Raw genomic sequence first — 20,567 nt, 5'->3', positions numbered from 1 at the left:
AATCCTGCCACTATAATTTACAATGTATACATAGAAGAGCTCAAACTTTTCTTTGCTTGGAATTTTATGGTGACAGTTGATTGCTTTTAACTAATAATAATAATATAACAGCACATCATAATAATAATAATAATAATAATAATAATAATAATAATAATAAGAATGATAATAAATTACATTACAAACAGCACATCATCAACAATATATATATATATATATATATATATATATATATATATATATATATATCAAATGAAAAAGTGAGTAATTTATTTTAAAAAAAATTGAAGAAGGTTTGAATATTAACCAGGTCTAACAAAAAAAAAATTAAAAAGGTTTGAATAATTTACCTACAAATTGAAGAAGAAGAAAAGCATTTTAATTTGTAGAATGATCAATGTGTGGTGAAATGGAGAATTTGGGCGTGGGAGAGAGCTGGGAGAAGTGAGAGTTGTGAGATGAAATTAGTGTAAGGGATTAAGAGATGACAATGTATTAATCTGAGATAGTTGAGGTGGTTGCAATATTAATTGGAACTCGAGTTTATCAAACACGATTTCCATTTAAATATTTTTTTTTTACCGTGCTCGCATAACTGACTTAGGTGGGGTAGGTGGGGTTTGAGTAGCTTGGAAGTCGAGTATACTATACTCGATTTTATATGGTATACAAAGTTTTACGCAAGCTTGAAGTCGAGTTCAATGTAATCGACTTTTAATGGAAGTTGAGTTTACTGAACTCGACTTCCACGTGGTGTCTTTCCTCTTTTTTTTTTAATCCACGTCAGACTTGTATATTTGGTGGAAGTGGATTGAAGTTGCCCGGAAGTCGAGTTTGGTAAAATCGACTTCCAAAAAGAGTCCAACTAACAAATTAAGTTTGAACGCATGCCATCCTCCTAAAAATTTTCTGGAATGGTACTGTTTGGCAAATTTTGCCAAAAATATGAGTTTATTGCTCATGGGTTGGACATTGGATTGAGCTTTAGGCATGTGTGGACTAGGCCCTCTTGTCCAAATAATAATAATATTTTATTATTTAATTTTTGAGTTAGTAAGTCCGTATACAGTAGCTATTTCTGAAACAGTATATCGGTTCAATAATGTATATATTCATAGTCCTTCACTCATGAAAAACAATTTTTTTTGAGAAACTCTTCCAAAGAGAATATTTTGAGCATTGCATTTGAGTCAAAAAGAGAAAATGAGACTTCTTCTCCATGTTGTAGATCATTTTATCTTAGGAAGCAGATGTCCGTGAGTCTCAAAGTATCACAGATTGTGTGAGGGGCAAAATCTAGTTTAATTTTGTTATTAATTACTTTTTTTTTTTTACTCTAAGATGTTGTTTGTAAAATTGGTTGGTGGGTTTAGCACCCAAAACATCAAACTTATAAAATGAAACAAAATTTCACGTGCATTTGGATTTGTCAGTGATTATTTCTTGGATTAAGTACTGTTCTTGTATTTATGGGATGAATTATGAAGCAATTTTTACTCTTGAAATTTTGAAAATTGAATTCTGAAGTAAAAGAATATTTAGTGAAACTTCTAGTAGGAGTTGTTTGTAACTGCATTTGGTGAAACTTGAAATTTGTATACAATACGTCAAGTAAAATAAAAACTACCTAATATAACATGTTATTATGCAAGGATAATAGTTTTGATTGAATTGAACTGGAAAAGATAATTCATTTGCACATAGCAATTGGTAGTCCAACCACCTATAACTAGAGCCCTATGTTTTGAATTTCAATTATCTCTGTTTTCAATCATACAACTTTCAAGTTTCAAGGACCATGGACCATGTATTGTTTGACAACATCATAAGCTAAAGGTTTCTTACTCAAATTTGGAATTTTTGCTAAGATTATCTTGTCAATTTCTGTTGTTGTAGTATGCTTGTCATCATGATGTAGGAAAATCATATGTGTGCATGAGGTAGCCCCCTCTTTTGATATTAAACGGTATAGACAACTGGTACCAAAATAGCAAGTTAAATATATCAATTTAGAGTAACTATGAAGCCCAATTAAACCTCCTGTTGTTAAGAACAATGGTGTATTTTGATTCTATCAAATTTTTACACACCGAATGTAATGGGTAGGACTAACTTCCCTTTCACAATCCAAACATTCATATCAAAATCTGCTAACCCTAGTTTTCAACTAATTCCAAATTAATCATTATGCATGAGCATGGAAACCCCTTACTTTGATGCATGAAATACGTCAGAAATCAATGAAATTTAGAGAAGATATAGGACTTTAACAATTGATAAAGATCAACAACAATTAAAAAGGAATAAATATGCATAAGAAATTTGATGAAGGGAGAGTGTTGTTATAGAGAAGAGATGGCGGCAGAGAAGTGACAGAGCAAAATGTATGGAGGCAGAGAATTAGCAAAGCAGAGGAGGGATGGGGCAGAGAACGAACAACAAAAGGAGGAGTTAGAATGGACATTGAAACAGTGGATGAAAAGAACCTGCTTTTGTTGGAGTGCGTTTGATCGAATGGGTGTAACGTTTGATTTTTCTAAAGTCTTAAGGCGCAAATAGTGTAGCTCTTCAGGTTTTGTTTTACATTTTTTAATGTAAATATGGAAAATTTTTAAGTGGGGCTTTTTGCCTATGTGGTAGCACGGCCTTAATTGTAGGATCTTACTTTCTCTAGCTTCTGCTTTTATATATAGTATTAGATTTATTTTATATATATGTGTGTGTGTGTGTGTGTGTGTGTGTGTGTGTGTGTGTATGGTGAGGCGTTGAGGGAAGAGAAATTTAGTTCTTTTTAATACATTGTAAATATGGTATGTGTGTGTGTATGTGTGTGTGTGTGTGTGTGTGTGTGTGTGTATATGGTGAGGCGTTGAGGGAAGAGAAATTTAGTGCTTTTCTTTTTGTTTTTTTTTATGGGAGGAAACTTCAAACACTATATCATTAAGGCCTATTAAATTGTTGAAATCCACCCCAAAATAAAAGAAATTATTCAATATATCTAGTGGACCTATCCTCCTTTCACATGATTATGGGTTTCATATGCAAGACTCACACATAGAGCTTTATATGAGAAGATGGTGTAGTATATTGGCTACATTGAATACTTTCACCATAAATAGATAATAATTGGTACATTAAAAAATGGACTTAATGGAAATAGACAAATTTACTTTGAAATAAAAGTCTTTTTTTAAAAGAAATTTTAAAATAAGTATTAAATGAGTAGTCATTGGGTGGTTTCCATCTAAAGGAGCAAAAATCTCAATAGCAGGAAAGCTACATAAGAGCACTAGCATCAGGTGTGCCAAATGCTAGATATTTAGCATTGGCTAGCATTTGGCACACCAAACACCAAAAAATATACTATATAAGATGTGCCAAATCTCAAAAAAAATTCCAACATGCTACAATATTGTTCTAGTAATAGAATGATACTGTTTTTAAAAAAATTATTATTTTAATACATTTTCTCCCGTTTTCTCACTTAAATGTTTTCACTCTCATCTCTCCCTCTCACTCACATCCCTTCTCAGTTACTCTCACTCTTCCTCCTTTCTCTGTTACACATGTCAACAGCCACCTCAGGTAAAGATAAAGCCACCGTAACGCCAACAAGTTGACAACCATCTTGAATCTGAAGCCATCGTTTGATTTCTCCTCTAGTTCTTCTTCTTTCTTTGGTAGTTTCGATTTTGGGTTTTTTTTTATTTTTTTTTTATTGGTGGTTTTAGTGGGTTTTGGTGGTTTTGGTCGATGGTAGTTAGGTGATGGTGGGTTGCGATATTGTTGGTGGTGGTGGGTGGATTCTTGGTGGTGTTGGGTTGTGATTTGGGTGTTACGGTGGTGGTGATGGGTTCTCAGTGATGGTGGGTTGTGGGTTTATGGTGGTGGAGGATTGTGGCTGTGGGTGTGGCGGTTTGTGGATTTATGGTGGAGGAGGGATGTGGGTTATGGTGGTAAAGGGTTGTGGCTGTAGGTGTGTTGGAACATATGAGAGAGAGAGAGAGAGAGAGAGACTGAAATGAATAAAAAAATAGAAGTGAAAAATAAGAGATGTAATGTAGAGTGAATGGTAAAATGGTGTGTCAAATTTAATAAAGTAACTTTTGATATGCCAATTACTAAAAAATTTATAATTTCTGATGACTAATAAAGGTTTAGAATTAGCTCTTATTCAATCATGTCACGAGTAAAAGAGCATTCACATTGGTGGTACTAAAAAATTTAGCTTTTAAAAACTAAAAGTGCTACTTTATCTATTTTAATACCTTACTTTACATTACATTCTATATCTCATACTATATTATTTTACTACTCCATTTAATTTTTTTTTATTTCTTTATTATTTGTGAGAATAGATTGAAATTTTTATTGAAGGGTGAGAGAGAGAGAGAGAGAGAGAGAGAGAGAGAGAGAGAACTAAAATATTAAGGTTTATTTTTAACACCTTGCTACATTAGTTGCTATAGATAGCAATTTACTATAGTGAGTTGCCAAAAAAAAAATTTAGATATAGCTACTTGATTGTAGCTTGGTTTTTTTGTTGTTGAGAGTTGAAAACAACTTTAAGGGTACGTTCCATTAAAATACTCTGAGATTTGGCCTAATATCAACTGTGTCCAAGAAATTTCAGAATTGACCAATTTAGTTCCTAAAGACAACTTAATCCCTAAGGTTGTTGTGGTGGTGGTGGTGGTGGTGGGGGTGGGGGGAGGTGTAGTTGTAAATCTGATCTTTAAGAGGTGTTATCTTGGCCAATCACAAGCCTGACTGAATTTGCTTGTCAATGCAAAGGTGAACGACAGGTCGAAGACCTAAATGTTATCGAACAATAGTGAGTGGTGGTTTCCTACACTCGAGACAATTAAGTCAAGTCATGGGTTGACCCTCAACCCAAACCCACCCAACTTGTGGACACCCCTAGTTGGAATAAAAATTATGGTGAAGTCTGTGAATTAAAAAGGCTAAAATACAAAAACACTCTTAAGGTTTGGGTTAGTTGCGAAAACTCCTTAGGAGTTTCAATTTAACTTCCAGAAACTCTAGGTAAGCAATGAGGTCAAACCTCGTTTAGTCTTTCAATGTATGCATTTCTAGGTGAAAGGAAAGAGTAGTGGCTAGCTTTTCTATATTCAACCTCTCATATTGTGGTCATTCTTCCTTTCTCTGAGTGACTAGATTGCCCCAGCGACTACCTTGCTCTAACTCAAACTCAGAGTGTCTTGAAAAGCGCAAGACTGTACTAATAATGGATCCTTTTGTATGTTTCCATATTCGCCAAATTAACCTCTAAAATTAATTCCCAGAAAAATCACATGATCATATTAAAAATTAATTCATGCCACTAATCACATGATGGTCAATTAATATTTTTGTCCATATGAGCTACTAAAAGTTAGTTCCGGCGCTCAATTTAACGATATGAAAATCTCAAGGAGTTTTAACAAAGAATTGAAACTCCAAGATTTGAAAGTTATTGTGTTTTGCAGCCAATTAAAAATATAAATTTGTCTAGAAATAAACAATCAAAATTTTTAGTTTTTACTATGCGGAGTCCCGCCTGTGACTTGAAAAGCATAAGTAGACTGAGCTGGTGGTGGTGGAATATTCCGTGTCTGTCTTTCTGTCTGTCCAATCTCCAAATTGGGAAATTAGTATTTCTCTCAAAAAAAGAAAAAGAAAAAGAAAAATAGTGACTTAGGTCGTGAAGTGAAGTCAATCTGACGGTAACTGATCGAAAAGAAAATAAAAATAGGAAAAAGTTCCTCTCATCTCATCAGACCAATTACACCGTCCAAACAAAAGGACCTCCTCCCCTCTCTCCCTCTCACATCCAAACCCAAGTAGGAGGTTGGTTGAAATTCAATACAATAAACACACAGCAACATATATAAATGTCGTAGCTTCGATTTAGAAACTTATTTCCTAAACCTTCATAAATTTAAAAAAGAAAAAGCTTTTTTTTTTTGTTTTGTTTTGTTGAACTTGTGCACTTTCGTACTCCCAAAACCCTGCTACTCTGAATTCAACAAACCCTATTCGTCGATACAACAACAACAACAACAACAACAATGGCGTTGCAATCACACGGTGTCAAAATTCCGTGTCAGGGATTCACAGCGCGCATGGCTATCTCGTCGAACCAGCTCAGCTTCTCGAATTCTAGATGGATTGAAGATTGTTGTAGGAGTTGGGGGAGGAGGAGGAGAGCGAAGGCGATGAAAGTTGCAAAGAAAGGAGGAGGAGTTGAAGCAGTGTTGAAGGCTGAGGACGAGGACGAGCTATTCTCCTCTAATGGAAATGTGGAGAATTTCACGAGCATAATGAAGTTCGGTGGATCTTCTGTGGCCTCCGCTGAGCGAATGAAGGAGATTGCTTCGCTCGTTCTCAGTTTCCCTCATGAACGACCTGTCGTTGTTCTCTCTGCTATGGGAAAAACCACTAACAAACTTTTACTCGTATTTTTCATTTCCACCCTTTTTGCTTTTTGTGTTTCTGTTTTGCTCAATTTTGTTTGGTTATAGTTAGAGGAATAACAATAATGATGTTGGAATTGAATGGCTGTGATGAAGGCTGGAGAGAAGGCTGTGAGTTGTGGCGTCTCTAATGTCTCCCAAATCGAAGAGTTGAGCTTTGTAAAGGACTTGCATCAAAGGTTTAATTTTATTAATTTTCCTTTTTTTTTGTTGTTGTTGTTGTTTTATAATGAGATTGAAATGGAGCTTTGTAGGTATTCTGATAAGCTAAGTGTTGTTTTTAATTTATTCAGGACTATACGTGAACTCGAAGTAGATCCCTCTGTTATCTCTGGTAAGAACTCTTCAAGGTGCCTTAATTAGAGTAATCTTCCTTTTGTTTATGTAATGTTTAGTTGTTAAATTATGTCTTGTACTCCATTTAGAAGTGGATGCTATTTATAAATTTATGCCGACTAATGAGTTCTATTTCAAGGAAATATGAAGAGAAGAAATTTGAATTCATGCTTTCAATATTTGACACTCCAATTTGATTGTAATGTGATGTGTTAATTGGATTATTTGGGTGCTCTGTGTTTGTACGTTTAACAGCTCACTTAGAAGAACTGGAGCAACTGCTGAAAGGTATAGCTGTGATGAAAGAGTTAACTCCCCGCACGAGAGACTATTTAGTTTCATTTGGAGAGTGCATGTCCACGAGAATCTTTGCGGCATATCTCAATAAAATTGGTGCTAAAGCACGCCAAGTATATATATTCTTCTTCACTTGTGTATTCTTTGTTTGTCAAAATGCCAAACTGTCAATTTTGGCTGTATCTCACAATGTCTCTACTTAATTTTGCAGTATGATGCGTTTGATATTGGTTTCATAACCACAGATGATTTCACAAATGCAGAAATCTTGGAAGCAACTTACCCAGCTGTTGCCAAGAGATTACATGCTGATTGGACTAATGATCCTGCAATTCCCATTATCACTGGCTTCCTTGGAAAGGTACTACTAAACTGCTGCTGCATCCATTTTCCTGCTGAGAAGCTACATAATTTAGTTTGCTTAAATCAAGTATATCAGCATGATTTGCAAGTATGAAGGAGTATGTGTTTCTCTTATTGTAGGGTTGGAAATCTTGCGCAATTACCACATTGGGTAGGGGTGGTAGTGATTTGACAGCTACGACCATTGGCAAAGCTTTAGGCTTGCAGGAAATTCAGGTCAGAATTAGACCGAGTTCATGTACTGCAAGAACTCATATGCGCACATGATCAGAATCATGCATGTTTTCTTATCACACTATCTTCTGGAACTTACTTTAGTATCACTTTTGGTTGGGAATTTTACAAATATACCAGCTTAATTAACAATTTAAACAGGTGTGGAAAGATGTTGATGGTGTTTTGACTTGCGACCCTAGTATTTATCAACGTGCTGAACCTGTACCATATTTGACATTTGATGAGGCAGCAGAGCTTGCATACTTTGGTGCTCAGGTTAGATTTCTATTGCTTCCTGCTGTTCAGAAATTGTCAGTGAACAGTGTTAGAAGCTGGACTGGACCAGTAGGTTGAACTTTCACATCTTAGTTTGTAGGGTCCTCATGCTAATTCATTTTAATGCCAATGTGTATGACACATCAATCCTATACAAATACACTTTTAAAATGTAAGGGGTTTTCCAGGGTATATTAATTTATTATGGGTGCAGAGATACTTATAGCTTTAACATGTACATATTGAATGTTTCCATGATAATCTTTTTGCCAACTCCTGGTTTGATTCCTCAAGTACTGAATGTGGTTAAGTGCTCTGCCACCATTTTTGGGCTGGGCTTTTTGTTGGAAGAGAAGAGCAGTTAGTAATATCCCTGTTATACTTTTATTTGTACTTGTATATGGATTTGTGATGAAACTAAATTATTGGGACTCAGCTAGCATTTCCTGACACCAAAGTATTGTTATCTAGAAAAGAGACTTAGGTGTTTCTCTTATTTTTGGTGAAAGTGAAAATGTTCATTTCATCCTGTATGCAGGTCCTTCACCCACAATCCATGAGACCAGCGAGAGAGAGTGATATCCCTGTCAGGGTTAAGAATTCATACAACCCTAAAGCTCCTGGTACTCTTATCACTAAATCAAGAGATATGAGCAAGGTTTGTAGCAGCTGAAACTTCATCATTGGTGTGTTTGGAGAAATTTCAACAGTGTTGACCATTTTCTTCACCTAAATCAATTACAGGCTGTGCTGACCAGCATAGTTTTAAAGCGAAATGTTACAATGTTGGATATAGTGAGCACCCGCATGCTTGGTCAATTTGGCTTCCTTGCAAAGGTAAGAGATTGTTTCTGGCTTAATTTTGTTCTGCCACTTGTTGCCAATGTGGCTTATGCTAGTTATAAATCCTACTTGCTTTATGTTTTCTTCCAAGTAGGTGTTCTCAATATTTGAAGATTTGGGCATATCCGTGGATGTTGTTGCCACTAGTGAAGTTAGTATATCTTTGACATTAGATCCATCTAAACTTTGGAGCAGAGAACTGATTCAGCAGGCAAGTGCATGATTGTATATTCTTAAATGTTATTATTTTTTCTCTTACTTCGCATTTTACATAGATTTATATTTAATTTGCCTGTCAATCATGTCTGAGGCACTTAGTACGACAGGCCACAAAAATGCTTTCTGGTTCAGTATCTAATTAGTGTATCACATCTGGATGATCTATTGGTGGTACTTTATAGTTAATTGGTATCCTCGGATTAGGAGTGTTCACAGTTCGAGTTGGTTGAGGTGGAGTATCAACTCACAATCTCACTGACTCTTCTCAAGTTGGGGACTTTCCCACCTGCATCCAATCAAACAATCATTTGAAGCCAACAGCTCCCCATTTTTGGGTTCAAAAAAAGAAAAAGGAAAAAAAAAATTGTTGCTGGGCCAATTCAACTGCCCATTTGTCAAAACCTCCTGCAGCCTTTCGGGCCAGTCAGTTTCACCGGCCCCCATTTGTCACATTGATTATTTGGTTTGATTGTGTAGGATGAATGCATCTCCAACTTTATAGAGTTTAGATTTTATATCAATGGGCACATTTACATTCTTGTTTAAATGGCTTGGGATTCAAATGATGTTCGATAGTCTGAAGATTTCTGTTTCAGCAAGCTATGTTTAAAATATTCTTATTCTTATGCTCAATGCCATGCAAAAGGTCATTCTTATGTTGCAATATAGAACTGTGATAAACTATTTCTTGGCTTAATCAATGCAATTACTTGCCCTGTTGAAACATTTGTGTGTCTCACTTTCATGGTCTAAATTGAGTCCCAGAGGATTGCCTGGTTAAGTATTAAATCTATTTGCACCAATCTCTTATCTGATTAGGAACTTGACCACGTGGTAGAAGAGCTAGAGAAAATTGCAGTTGTGAATCTCCTGCAGCACAGATCGATCATCTCTCTTATTGGCAATGTTCAACGTTCCTCGTTGATACTGGAAAAGGTGTTGTACTTTCTTCTGCAATTTAATAGAGATTATCTTGAACCCATTTCAATGTTTGATGTACTTAGAAATCATTGGGACCTTTGAATTGAGTAAATTTTTTCTTTCCATCTTTTACTTCAAATTTTAACGGCTTGATGTTTGGCAGGCATTTCGTGTTCTTCGAACTCAAGGTGTTAATGTCCAGATGATCTCACAAGGGGCATCCAAGGTCATTTCATCGTGATTCTTATCTATGCTAATGTTTTATTTTTCTTCAGTTGCCTAACATTCTCTTAATAATTTTGGTATCAACCAGGTGAATATTTCATTAATAGTAAATGACAGCGAAGCTGAACAATGTGTGAAGGCCCTTCATCACTCCTTTTTTGAGAGTGGTGATCTGTCTGAACTAACAGTGGACGGTGAAAACCGTGAAATTGGAAATGGCTCAGCAATAAAGCTGAACAATGTGTGAAGGCCCTTCGCTACTTTTTTCCACTGTGGTGATCTGTCTGAACGAATACTGGAAGGTGAATTTTGGAATGGTTCACCTATGCCATTGTGAGTAGAAAATTGACTATAAATCCTAGTACTCATTCACAATGATTCTTTTGGTTTCCCAGCAAACATATTTACTGGCCATTTTTATCTTTTAGGCTTGTTTGAATCTCAATGCCAATGCAGCATTTGTTAATGGATGTCCTAAGGACACAAGTTGAGTTGCATTTAATACTTTATTAAATGATGTTTTGATTAAACGGCTTAGCAATGAGTGAATTGTGGAACAATTCTCAAGAACCCTCCAAAATTGATGGCACCCTGTTTTCCTACATGGTTTTCATAACCTGTGGTGGCTACACTAGTTTTTTAACATTTTTCATTTTTGTGCTAACCCAACTGGAGCCGTTCCGGTTGTTGATATTTTGCCAAACATTCTAATAATTTATTAATCTTTGAAAACGTGATGCAATGCTGCCAGATTTGGCTTTAAAGTAATGGTACAACAACTTTTTGTTTTTTGGAGTTATATGAAGTGATACAATTTTTTTTTTTTTTTTTTTTTTTTTTTATATATATATATATATATTGAGAGATTGATACAATTGTTTGTTACACTTAAAAATATATAACTGCTCAGCAAGTTGGTTACGAGAATGCTATAAAATTAAATAATTAAATGTCTATAGGTATCGTACTTATAAAAAGAATATATGTCAGTTGCTAATACGTTTTCTTTGGTGGCAGACAACAAATTGTTTGATTTAAGATTTGGCAATGAGTTGTTAGGTTCAAGAGGATGAAGAGCTGTCCACTAGTGTTTTTTTATATAAAATTTTTTGACAATGCATAAAGCCTACAATTTATAGACAACTACAAGCACGCATAAAACAGGCTTAGAAACACAGAGCAAACACAACAGACACAGACACTGACAATTTAACTACTAGGAAGACTACATTACTAACCATACAATACAATAGATCCGACTAATTGTACCCGTAGACTGTAGAGACTAGAAACTCATCCTGTCCCGAGTTCATCTGGTGCCACAAACTTGTGCATAACTCGTCCATGTGGCGAGTTGTGCACTAGTTTGTGGTACCAGAATTTTTCTCCTGTCCCAAAAGTTGGCAGTGAAAAAAGAAAAGAAAAGTGGGACAAGTCAAAATGCGGTTCACGATGTGATCGTTGTCTTCCATGGTAGCCTCGTGACATATATGCTTAAGCGAGACTTGCCATGTTTGTTTCCTTACACATTAGATACCTGCAAATCCTCAATTAGTAAGATTAGGGGGATAATTGGTACTATGACAAGTTAACCAGTTATTCGCAAAAAGAGAATTCATTTGTATTTGAGTTTGTCTAAAGCTTTTGACCCATGCTAATTGAAGACCAAACCGTACAGCCCATGTCTCTGATACCATGTTAGTTGTAATCCTGTGTAATGAGTAATGACAATCCAAGGAGCCAATTGCCCATGGGATTGTGAAATGTGAAGAAAATATAGAAGAAAATAGTGTTCTATGTACGTGTCTGTTTAGGAACAGCTTATGCTTATTTAGCTTTTTGCTGAAAGTGTACAAAAGTATACTGAAAGCTGTACATAAAAACTAAAAATTGAAGCTGATACCAAACAGGCTGATGTGTTGGAAAAATATTTTGTTAAATAGGTTTAAAGAGAACCACGATATGATGTCCAAGTTACAGAATTGGTAACATGAAATAGGGTTTCCAATTGGTTGCAATGTGGCCATTGTTGTAATTGGGTGGAAGATCTTGAATGGTGTGGGGGGTAATTCAAAGGATAGGGTATGCCGCAGCTGCCAGAGGCCTTGATCCGTCTAACTTGGTTAACAATTAATGTAATATTAGCTGGTAGGAATTAAAGAGCGAATGGGACCACACAATAACCAAGCATTTGTCCTGAATTTAATGTTCATACCCTGGCCTATTTGCCATTGAAGAAGGTTAGTTTTTCCAATGGTGATTGCTTGCCACGTGTGGGAATTGGTCCTAGGTATGTTTACAGGCTTCAAGGAATATAGGGGCCATTTGGTAGGGTAGTTTAAACAACATTATACGTATTTTCATACACTTTTTTACCCACACGTGTTTTAAAAAAATATAAACAACGTTATTAAAACAGCGTTACTAAACAGAATTTTGAGGAGAGAACCTCTGTTTTAAAGGGGAAGGCTGGAAGCCCAAAGGGACTCGGGGTTAGTCCATAGTAGCCAAGCCAGGTTCATATGAACTTATACACCACATCCTTATTGAACTTATTCTCTAATTGATATCGATAACGTCGAAGAGGTCAAGGATTTGGCTGAACAGTGAGGTTTCCTTTTAAAGTTGAGCACACAATGAATGAGCTTTGAAGTAAGCATGAGTGGAGAAATTTTACAAAAAAAAAAAAATGCCCATAGAGGCGGAATTTGCAAATAGGATTGCCCTTACATTCTTGCTAGAAGTCCCTCATGAAGTTTTGTAATTTCTTATTATGACACCCAAAGAATTTTATTACACAAAAAAATTAAAGTAAATATATGTGAGTTACGTCCATAAATTCACTATCCAAGTAGGTTCTAGTTAAAATCTCTTGCGAATAAGAGACTTCATCAGAAGTTTCAAATCCCATAGTATCTATTTTTTTAATTACAAAAATTACTATCCAAGTGCTTGGTGATCATCTCCTATTAGACAATCCAGCAATTCAATTGAGGAAGACAGCAAGTCTATCCATTTTATTTCCCTAAGATTTGGCTTGTAGTACTTTTTCTTCCCTAGAATTTTTAACACACAACAAATGTCCTTAGAGTTGAGGTGGTATCTCATTCTCTTGTATCAATTACATGCAGCATGTCTCTCACATTGTGTAGATCTCATAGAGAAACCTCTAATTTAAAACCATAGCCCTAAGAAACCTCTAATTTAATGTGAGGTAGTTGTGAAAACCAAAGCAGAGAGAACAGAATTTAAGAATCCAAGTATTAATTAATCATCAGAGGGAAGAAAAATAAGGGTTGGACCGGCAAAAAGATCATTACAAAGATCTAAACTACTTTCTTCCTCTTGCCTACACTATTACTTGAACGTGAAAGTATAAGCACTTCCTAGTTAATACATGGCGGATTCAGAATGTGAAAACTTCTTTACATCAAATGCGGCAAGTTTCCTTAACTTACCAATTTAAAATATATATCTCTCTCCAATGACTAAATAGTAAATACTATAGTGATTTGCCATAACCAAAATTCCATGTAGTAGACAGGTTATACTGCCATGCATAGATTGCCGAATATATGGGCTTCAAAGCTGCCTGTTAGTGCAAGTACATTCCAACATAAAGACTTGCCAGCTTCACAATCTGAACAAATGCAATGAAAATAAGCATGATATCTTAATTTTCATTAATTAACAATCTGAGTCTGAGAATACCCAGGAAAAGGCTTCTCCCCACCCCCACCCAATACATACTTTTGAAAATACGTGAAATCGACTCGGATCAACTCTTGCAACCTACTTAGACAACCTTCTCTACTCAGCGAAATCAACCATAAAAATTTCCATTTAGATAACCTCCTCAACTTTGCAAACTTCCCCCACACCCTTCTCTTCTCTTTTATAGTGAAGGAAGAAAAATTATGGTTAACTTGAGAGTTTAACCAAACTTTCAATGTGTGAGTTATTTGGAAGGACAACAATCTATAAGGTATTATCAACAAAACTAGAGTTATGCACTCTAAGCTTATCCATGGCCATGAAAAGGCAGTACCAAAGCTGTTTTAAGACTCAGTCCCGAAACTGTCAATCAATCAACTTACTTTGAACCCATCTTGTGGTCTGTAACTGATGAGCTTTCATTGAATTTTATATTCTAGGATCGTGGATGCATCTTCTGTACCTCCTCTCGAGTGTAGACAGAGATATCTCGGGCCATGCTACAAAATTCTCTGCTTCATACAAATACAAAAAACATGATTGAAATTAAAACAAAATTATAGAAACCCAATTTCCCCAAAATTATGGAGTGAATTATGTAAGCAATGATACAACAAGTTGTAGAGCAATTTCATGATTGAGGGACAAAAGGGGGGAAAAAGCTAGAAGTTCAAATGCTTACTGCCAGGGATCATCTCCAACAAGCATCAGATCACCGTCATTATCAGTAAAAACCACCAGCCACTTCTTGTTGGGTGCAACTAATTCACCATTAAATTCAAAAATATGATCCAACTCTGCTATCAATTCATTGTAGCCATCAAACTTAGTAAGTTCCACAGACCGCCCAACTGCATCCCCTTGCTTATGAACCTGTTTTATAGATGTTAACAGAGAGCAAATTTGCACTTAGTCATTTAAAAAGAGAAACATCATTTAGAATAACATTGCAAATTAATGGAACTTAAATGGGTAAGAGAAAACCTTGATGCAAGTTCTGGTGGAACTGCCCTGAAGCCTGCCGTGGAAATTCCTAGAAAGCTCCTCTACTGCTTGAAAAGGCTTCCCCCATTCATCATCTCTAATTGTTATCTCTGCAGGCTTTGCACACTCCGCTTGCTGTGACTGTAGGTTGGATACCAAATCTTGCAGCTGGTATGACGAACAAGCAATTTGCCTTTGTGGCCTACGCATAAAATCAGCATGTAGCATGGCTGGTTCTGTTGCCTTATGATTACTAATAAGGGATATACCAAAGAGTTTACAATTGTCATTTCCTTTAGATTTTAAAATTTCATTTTGGACAAGTAGAGGCTGTGATTTCAGCGTTGATGGACAAGGAGAATCCTCCATATTTGTTGTTGACAGAAGAGGTAACAACTCATTTCCTGGATGCTGCTCAACTGTTGCTGCTGCAGGAAGTTTCATGCTGCATTTCAACATGTTATTGAAGGTATGCATCGTGGACTGTGAACATCCTGGGAAGTTGGATCTTTGATCCTGATCTAAAACATGCTTCTTCAATTGGTCAGCATTTTCAGGATTTTGATCAATAAATGACCAGTTGAACCCATATGATTCATGCAGGTTATGAGAACCTGAAATTGGATTCATATACTTCGTTTCATGCATTGGTTTAGAAACAATGATCTGGTCTTACTCTTTAACTAAAAATTCATCGTGTTTGATTCTTACCTTGTGATCGAATCCATAAAGCAGGGTTTTGAGCAGTGTCTGAGTCATTATGCTCAGCAAAGACACCTCCAATGGTTGAGATTGCTTGACCTTGCACAGTCCTTAATAACCCTATATCTGGTGAAGGGTCTGTATTATTTTTAGACAAATCTGATCATATAAACATTGGGCTTAATATTGGTGTCTCAAGTCTCAACAAACTACAAGCACAGTATTAGAATGAAAGGAGAAGAATAAAGAGTTGTGAAGCATGTCAGCAAGTTGCTTCATACCTTCCCTTGTAGAAACAAAGGAATCAGTAGATGATGGTGCCATGTTTACACGAGACCTCTTCGGTCGGCACACTGGATGGGTATCTAAAGTGGGAGTTGAAGCAAGTTCTATTTTCCAAGGGGAAACTCTCTCTGGGCGATCAGCAGAAGGTTTTTCATCCCATTGAACCTGCAAAGAACACAAAGTTTTGCATGTAAAGATCATGTATTCGTACAGGCTTATGCACCACAAGTTAGTACCTTCAGGCATCTCCATTTTGATCCAGGCCACCTAATGGGATCAGCATCCTCAGTTCCAATAACTGTGCCTGAGAACCTAGTCCATAAAGACAAGTAGATCAGAAAATCAACAAAATTTTCTAATAACATTTCCCCCTTCTTTGTTGTTAAGATTTCAAGAAAAAAAAAACATAAGAAGGATTCATGAAAAAAAAAACATACCTTTGTTCTGGAGCTGCCTCACCTTCAAACCTCATCTTAAACCTCATCCCTATAGAGTAGTCATTCTTGACAGACTCCATATATTTATCAAAGGGAACTATAAACTCAGCAGGGCTAGTCCTGCAAGAATACCAGTCAAGAACCATTTATAAAGCTCAACAATTTACATGGGCACAATGTTGTATTCATTGATAACGCATACAATTTAGATGATATCAGGATATCAGAATTCCCAGTAAACCCTTAACAAAAATGCTCCCCAATTACAGACTGGCCATTAATTTACTTATAATGGATAATTCTTGCAACCAACGATATTTTCATTGTCTATTTCAGCACTTGACATTGGCGGTGAGGCTCTAGACACATGAATTCCAATTATATGAGTAAAATGTACAATGTATGGTGAAAGAAAGAAAATGGTAGGTCTATTTCTTTTTGTGGTATTTAGGAAAAGGACAAAAGGTGGGGGGGGGGGGGGGAAGTGAGAGAGAGAGAGAGAGAGATAGAATGTAGCACCATTCTGTAACATTTAAAAAATAAAAATAAATTATATACCCAACAATCAAAATGATAAGGTGCATGTATATGTGAAGTTTGCTAGAGAATCTGGAATTTAACAAAAACCTTACCAACTCATTTTCCCTTCTAATAAAAGGAGTATATAATTAGATAGAAGTATATATTGTTTGAAGCATGGACAGAACCTCCTTTCTTCCAATGGTCTGGCAAGTTAAAAGAGTTTAATTTTTTTTTCCTTGAAAGGCGGTCCTTTTCTTTCCCAGGACTGATGCTCACTTGTTAAGTTATACAAGAGCAGAGGCAACTCAAGGAAGGGCACTAACATGCCCCTGCAATCTTTCTAAAGAAGCACAAAACTTGATTTTGATTTTTGAGAAAGACATGCCTTATATTATTATATTAGTGGATTCAATTGCAATACATCTCTTCAATGAGTGGTATAAGAAATTAATTTGCTCCTATGTGAATGTAGGGAAAAATTACACACCTTGGTTTGTAGTAGACGATGAACATTGTATTCGATTTAACGGCATGCCATGCTGTTGCAAGGACAGCAATATGCATACTGTGACTGGATATGACAGAAGATGGAACATTGATTGAATGCCTCATAGCTTTTCTTACCCCAACACGAAGTTCCCCAGTTTCATCTCTAACAGTAAAGAGATTCAAAAAACATATAAGACACGAATGATTAATCATTAAATAAACTAACTGACATGCCAAATACCCCATGGTTACAATAAGGTACAATTAGTAGTCATTAGTGAAGCAAAAAACGAAGAGTTTGACTAGAATTTACAAGCATGAGAAACTGGTTGAAAATGAAAGATGATAGTAAACCTGAGGAAGATAAAAGCATCCCCGGCAACAAGCTTTTTGGAGCTGACGAAGAGGCTCCAGCCACTTTGAAGAAGATGCCTCCTTGGTTGACCTGGCATTTAGAATTCGTATTTCACATTTTAATGAGAACAATGCATTCAAAATTTTGCGAACTATAGAAGGTTACAACAATGGAAAATTTAGCAATGTCATTAATTAAGTATTGGACTGCAGAATCGAACAATTACTTGGACAAGTTTCAACAAAATGTGACTAATGATATACTTAAAATTCACCTCGAAAAATATGGCGAAAACACCACTCATTTCCATGCAAATCCTTGGTGATTAACTCCTGAGTGGGAGGTTGCTGGGACATGTCCTGCAAAAGAGACCAACCAAACAAAAGACCAGTACTTTTATTATTATTATTTTTTTTTTTCAGTTATTAACTAGGAAGTCCGGACACTTTATTTAGGGTGTTATACCCGTGTCATATCGGTGTTTATACCAGCCATTTTATGTTGTAATTTTTCAAAAACTACTCGTGTCGTATCCGTGCTTCCTAGATTATTAATTAAAAACACAAGAAGAAGGCCTAAACTAACCAGCGGAGGCAGGCATTCATCGGCATGGCGTCTCAACACAGAGAAACCACCATGAGTGCTCGTATCCGATGCCGTAAGTGTCTTACAAAAGGAATGCACACGAGGCCGAGGAGGGGAAGGAGCCACAACCTCCTTCTCCACCAAATTCTCATCTTGCTGCTCAAAAGTCAAAACGACATTAATTCATTTCTCCATTATTTACTTCCACTAATTCCATAAGCATTCACAATTATAAATCAGAACTCCAAGAGAGAGAGAGAGAGAGAGTTCATACTTGGTGATGAGGAACCAAAGTTACTTGCGCATACACTTCATCAGTGTCTACCTCAGCCTTCAATCAGATTCAAATTCAATTCAGCAAAAGAATAACATCATCAATACCAATTAAAAAATAAATCAATAAAAAAAAAACCTAAACAATTAAAAACATGATATGAAATTAAAAGCAAGCTAAGTAAATTTACCTTCAATTGAATATTGAGCACGCGACATAGGATTTTAGAAGGAAGATCAAACGCTGGCAATTGTTGCTCAGACACTTGATTCGTCGTCGTCTCGACCTATACATTTTGCAATTCAATCCAAAAAAAAACCAGCATTAATCATCAAATATTAATTATATATATATAATATAAAATTGTACTTTATTGTATGAAAAAATATAATAAAAAGTAGCACAATCGCACGCGCTACCTGTTCGATATGGCCTTGAGGAAAATAGAAAACGAGTTCTCCTTGACGAGGAACAGTGACCAAAGGTCCAGCACAAGCATGCCATAGCTCCTTGTATATCGCATCCTCCGAATCTAAATCATACACACCGAAAATTTAACATTACAAATTCAAAATGATTAATCAGATTGCAAATTGATTCAAAATTCAAATCCCTTGGAATTTAGACTAAAAACTTTACCGGTGACAGGAAAACTCGAAGAAGAAGCCATTTTTTCTCTCGAAGAAAATTCAACAGCAAATGATATTGAGATTGATCGTCACCATAAAAAAAAGAGTCTAATAGGTAATAATAAAAGGTTTCTGAGCGAAGAAGAAAGAAAAAGGAATATGAATCTGGTGGATTCAAGAGAAATCACTTTTTTGCGATCCTTTTGGCTTTAGTTGCATCATCATCTGCGTCCTTTTTCTCTGACTCTTCAGAAACCATTTCTGCAATATTACTACTACTCGCTGCCATTACTATTCGTACAGTTTCAGTGCTGTGGTCTCTCTCTCTCTGTGTTTGAAAGAGTGGTACTGTGTCTGTGTGTGTGACTCTCAATGCTGCGTCAGATTCTGTGTTTTGTGCAATTATTTCAACCTGTAATGGAAATTGGAATTATTGTCTATAACTGGGTAACCGGTACTACCGGTTACTTGTACCCTCTTCTCTCTGATCGCTTTGTCCTCTAGTTTCCCGGCAAATGGAGATGTTAAAAAATTTGGGTTATAACGGTTTTTGTGTTAACGGCGTTATTTGTTATGGGCTGGGTTGTCGACTGTCGAGGTATGGTTGGGTAGCATTAGACGGCGTTTGTTAGTTGGGATGACGGAAAGTTGCTTCAGTTTCGGGAAGAGGATCTGTCCTCTGATTGACGGGCAGAATTTGAGGGATTTTATTTAGGCAAAAGTTAACCGATGTCAGTACTCGATAATGAAACATGAGACATGGTATATTTGCTAATTTGCAACGTTATTATAATAATTTTATAACAAATTTTAATTGTCAAAATATTACGAGATATTATTGATAAAAAAAATTTAAAAATATTATTATAATAATTTTACAACAAATTTTAATTGTTAAGACATTTTGAAACATTATTGATAAAAAAAATTCAATAATTTAAATTAGAACCAGCAATAAATTTTCACTTAAAATTTGTTGTAAGAGCATTATAAAAAGTGTTGTGAATGTATCACTTTTTATAAAATATTTTTAAAAACATTTTATAGTAAAGAAATGTCTCTGGAAGTAGCGAAAAGTTGCTTCAATTTCTAGAAGAGGAATTGTTCGGTAGACAAAATTAGAAGGATTTTATTTAGGGAAAAGTTAACGGATGCTAATACTGGATTATGAAATATGAGAAATACAATGTTTATAATATTTTTATAATAAATTTTAAATGGCATGTTGTTACATGTTGTTATTGGTGGGTAAACAAATAATTTTGGTAATGAATTTAAATTAGAACCAATAATAAGTTATTTCTTATTATTTGTTGCGAAAAATATTTCAAAAATATTGTGGATGTAGCACTTATCAACAAATATTTTTAAAGACTTTTATGGGAAAGAAATGTCTCTGGGAGTGAGGAAAAGTTGCTT

The 20,567-nt window shown here is 35.6% G+C and overlaps 2 protein-coding genes across 4 annotated transcripts; one reads left to right on the top strand and one right to left on the bottom strand.

Moving 5' to 3' along the window:
* The first annotated feature begins 5,616 nt into the window (after window positions 1-5,616).
* On the top strand, window positions 5,617-10,772 carry LOC142630002 (aspartokinase 1, chloroplastic). Its single transcript, XM_075804060.1, has 13 exons — window positions 5,617-6,458; window positions 6,573-6,655; window positions 6,770-6,810; window positions 7,068-7,222; window positions 7,321-7,470; window positions 7,593-7,688; window positions 7,848-7,964; window positions 8,503-8,622; window positions 8,709-8,801; window positions 8,902-9,018; window positions 9,846-9,962; window positions 10,111-10,173; window positions 10,261-10,772. Exons 1-13 carry the CDS (start codon window positions 6,072-6,074, stop codon window positions 10,417-10,419), a joined length of 1,698 nt encoding a protein of 565 aa, XP_075660175.1. The 5' UTR covers window positions 5,617-6,071; the 3' UTR covers window positions 10,420-10,772.
* Window positions 10,773-13,813: 3,041 nt separating this feature from the next.
* Window positions 13,814-19,524, bottom strand: LOC142628217 (auxin response factor 2A-like). 3 transcript variants are annotated; one of them, XM_075802273.1, is made up of 15 exons: window positions 19,159-19,524; window positions 18,939-19,051; window positions 18,710-18,805; window positions 18,520-18,576; window positions 18,246-18,401; window positions 17,935-18,019; window positions 17,660-17,750; window positions 17,304-17,468; window positions 16,295-16,414; window positions 16,094-16,169; window positions 15,854-16,022; window positions 15,582-15,731; window positions 14,871-15,484; window positions 14,569-14,759; window positions 13,814-14,398 (listed from the first exon to the last, which is right to left on the bottom strand). In XM_075802273.1, the coding sequence occupies exons 1-15, from the start codon at window positions 19,187-19,189 to the stop codon at window positions 14,323-14,325; spliced, it is 2,190 nt and encodes a 729-aa protein (XP_075658388.1). In that variant the 5' UTR covers window positions 19,190-19,524; the 3' UTR covers window positions 13,814-14,322. The 3 variants fall into 3 exon arrangements, with proteins under 3 accessions (XP_075658388.1, XP_075658389.1, XP_075658391.1); XM_075802274.1 differs by having other exon boundaries at window positions 15,582-15,710; XM_075802276.1 differs by having other exon boundaries at window positions 15,582-15,698.
* Window positions 19,525-20,567: the final 1,043 nt, after the last annotated feature.

Source organism: Castanea sativa, chromosome 3 (assembly GCF_040712315.1).
Source record: "Castanea sativa cultivar Marrone di Chiusa Pesio chromosome 3, ASM4071231v1".
Taxonomy (NCBI): domain Eukaryota; kingdom Viridiplantae; phylum Streptophyta; class Magnoliopsida; order Fagales; family Fagaceae; genus Castanea; species Castanea sativa.
Note: the sequence above shows the minus strand (reverse complement) of the source record. Positions and strands in the feature narration are given on the sequence as shown.

What these genes read in the sequence shown, in the direction of transcription:
- LOC142628217 (XM_075802273.1), bottom strand. Translation starts at nt 19,189, where the DNA reads ATGGCTTCTTCTTCGAGTTTTCCTGTCACCG. An exon ending in CTTTGGTTCCTCATCACCAA is followed by an intron (nt 18,402 to 18,519) that starts GTATGAACTCTC and finishes ACTTTTGAGCAG; the next exon opens with CAAGATGAGAATTTGGTGGA. An exon ending in CCACCAGAACTTGCATCAAG is followed by an intron (nt 14,760 to 14,870) that starts GTTTTCTCTTAC and finishes TCTATAAAACAG; the next exon opens with GTTCATAAGCAAGGGGATGC.
- LOC142630002 (XM_075804060.1), top strand. Translation starts at nt 6,072, where the DNA reads ATGGCGTTGCAATCACACGGTGTCAAAATTCCGTGTCAGGGATTCACA. An exon ending in TAGGCTTGCAGGAAATTCAG is followed by an intron (nt 7,689 to 7,847) that starts GTCAGAATTAGA and finishes CAATTTAAACAG; the next exon opens with GTGTGGAAAGATGTTGATGG. An exon ending in TTGCATACTTTGGTGCTCAG is followed by an intron (nt 7,965 to 8,502) that starts GTTAGATTTCTA and finishes TCCTGTATGCAG; the next exon opens with GTCCTTCACCCACAATCCAT.